This window comes from Montipora capricornis, chromosome 9 (assembly GCF_036669925.1).
Source record: "Montipora capricornis isolate CH-2021 chromosome 9, ASM3666992v2, whole genome shotgun sequence".
Lineage (NCBI taxonomy): Eukaryota > Metazoa > Cnidaria > Anthozoa > Scleractinia > Acroporidae > Montipora > Montipora capricornis.
Genome location: NC_090891.1, coordinates 30097352 through 30099851, shown reverse-complemented (window position 1 = coordinate 30099851; position 2500 = coordinate 30097352). Strand labels below are relative to the sequence as shown.

Genomic DNA, 2500 nt, shown 5'->3' with positions numbered 1-2500 from the left:
TTAAAATGGTTTCGCAACCTTTGCATCGATGGATAAAACAAGGCACACACGGCTTGAATTGACTGTCGGTTGCTTCGTCGTCTCTCCAATAACGATTGAATTAAGATCACGAGCGAAAACTGATCATGAGTATTATACGGAAAGACTATTCTAACACTTACATTTCAGTATTTATTGTTGGACTTCGGGGCAACCTTTTGCCACTAGCAACGAAACCGAAAACCTCTTCGCCAGTCATTCCGTCGTAAGGTCTTCCCCCTAAGACAAGTTGAACTCAGCCGTTAGAAAAACTAGCCTCTGAGGCATACTGAATGTATCGAATTGATGTCCTAAAACAATGTGAATGTATTGATTACAGTGGACTGTACACTTAGCCAGAGAGTTACAATCCTTATCATGAGTGATAGGACCTTTGCACTTCTTTACAGTCCAAATGAGCCACTTTCCCCACCTACTCACCAAGTCCTCTTGGTCCCCAGGACAATATTGGTGCAACAGATAACTCATTGAATGACACGGGTAGGAATTGTTGAAGCATAACCTCATTGGCCGTATTTATATTAGAGGCGCATAATTTGTTTGGGAAGAACTTGCAGGTTGGGTAAACTTTTTTTTCTGCATTTGTTAATAATTATAATTCGTATGCACGGGTTATGCGTTTCTAGTATAAAATCGGCCATTCTGACATCGTAAAAAATTGTCTCAACCACTCACTCTTTGACAAAGATCGTAGCTCACAGGTCCCTGAATCCAGTCAAGTGTTAGCGGGATTTGAACTCAGCACAACCAGGGCGCTTATACACAACCTGGCACAACCGCATGTAAATCCGACACTCTAACCTCAATTTCGTACCCGGAGTCCCCTCCAGGCGATCGCCCGCGCTCTGACAAAGGCCCGAAGACTCTGGGTACGAGATTGCTCCAACCTCGGGATCAGCCAAGATAAACAGTGCTTCAAGAGTGCACCAAGGGAATACATTAGTGAATAGCGACTGACGTTTTACTCACCTTGGGTAAAAATTTCATACAAAACAATCCCGTAACTCCAGCTGGAAATATAAAAAGATTCGTTGTTTAAATGCTTTTGTTGAAATTGGAATACAGTTTTCTTCATGCATGATCTGGAAAAGGCTATCATGTTTTCGGATAAGCTCTTGTACTAAACATAAAATAAACGGTATTTAAGCAGTTTGTTTTTATTACTGTATTTGTGTCATAATGGTCATCGTAGCTGCACTTTTCTGTCAGCAACAACTGAGGTTTCACACTATCTGGAATCATATATAATCGGGAGAAGGGTGTCGTTGAACTAGCGACGGTTTCCGCTAATGTCTCTTACCAAGCTCCCACCATTTCTGAAATTAATAGCGTTTATTTAGAAGCCATTAAGAAACTTCTGTTTCATGTTTTTCAATTTTTTGGTGAAAGTTTCTTTTGCTTAATTTTGTTTTTCAAGATTGACTAATGTAAAGTTTTGCGAAATATCAGGGTTGAATGGTATTTGGGAGTAGAGAAATAAACTCCTTGGTTAATTTTTAATCTGTGATTAGCGTTAATTTAATCGGCTTTTGAACAACCTGGCCCAGATCGTCTCTCCTCTTCGTTTAAACTTAGTAAAACAAGGAAATGTTTTGTACGATCTTTTTTTTTTCAATATGATCGATTTACTTACACGTCGCTCTCGATGGTAAAAACTTGACTCACTAATGATTCAACCGCCATCCATTTTACCGGCATCAGGCCCTGAGAATTGAAACGCAAGTAATCTGTGTTTCATCTCGATTAGATATTTAGACTATAGACTGTGGAGCAAGCTATCAAGTAAAGTCAGATTGCATTTGTCTGCCCGTCTCCGAGCATTTCAACACAAGGCTATGCAGACTTGACCTAAGTAGATCAGTAGATTAGTAGCATCAAATTCTATCGTTAGTAGCATCAAATTCTATCGTTAGTAGCATCAAATTCTTTGAAGTATTTACGCTTTTGTATTTTTGTGGATAAATGTGTGTGTGTGCACTCTTTCGTCTTTTTAATAATATATTGTATTACGTCCCAGTGCTATCTTAAACTTAATTTCTTAGTCTCATTTGAGGAAGCCCATAGCTCCATAAGCTCTTATAGTTTCTTTATGGGCTTCCTCGCCTTTTTTACAATTTTTTGTATTTTGTTTATTAAATTGGATACATTATATGTAATCATGGCAAATAAAAACCTTGAAACCTTGAAACCTTGAAACCTTGAAGCAATATGTTAGAGGGATGTCGTGGGCGTTACCTATGTAAATCATGATTTTAGCAATTTAAATTGTAATCCACTCGTATTTTCCTAATTGTAATTTATTGTATTCCGTGTTTTCCATTTACTTTAATTTTAGAAAGTTATAATTTTGGATAGGTGTCCCCTTTTAGCAGAGTAGCAGAAGACATTCTCCCCTACTAGATTTAAATTGACGCGTTAAATTGACAAATTAATAATAATAATAATAATAATAATAATAATA

The 2500-nt window shown here is 37.5% G+C and overlaps 1 protein-coding gene across 1 annotated transcript in view; it reads right to left on the bottom strand.

Annotated features, from left to right (window-relative positions):
• The window catches only part of LOC138016845 (uncharacterized), a 32648-nt gene that overhangs the window by 3016 nt on the left and 27132 nt on the right, over window positions 1-2500 (bottom strand). Inside the window, exons 12-14 of the mRNA XM_068864021.1 lie at window positions 1673-1743; window positions 1009-1049; window positions 162-258 (exon numbers count right to left, since the gene is read on the bottom strand). Coding sequence (XP_068720122.1) covers window positions 162-258; window positions 1009-1049; window positions 1673-1743 — 209 coding nt within the window. The remainder of the gene's footprint in view (window positions 1-161; window positions 259-1008; window positions 1050-1672; window positions 1744-2500) is intronic.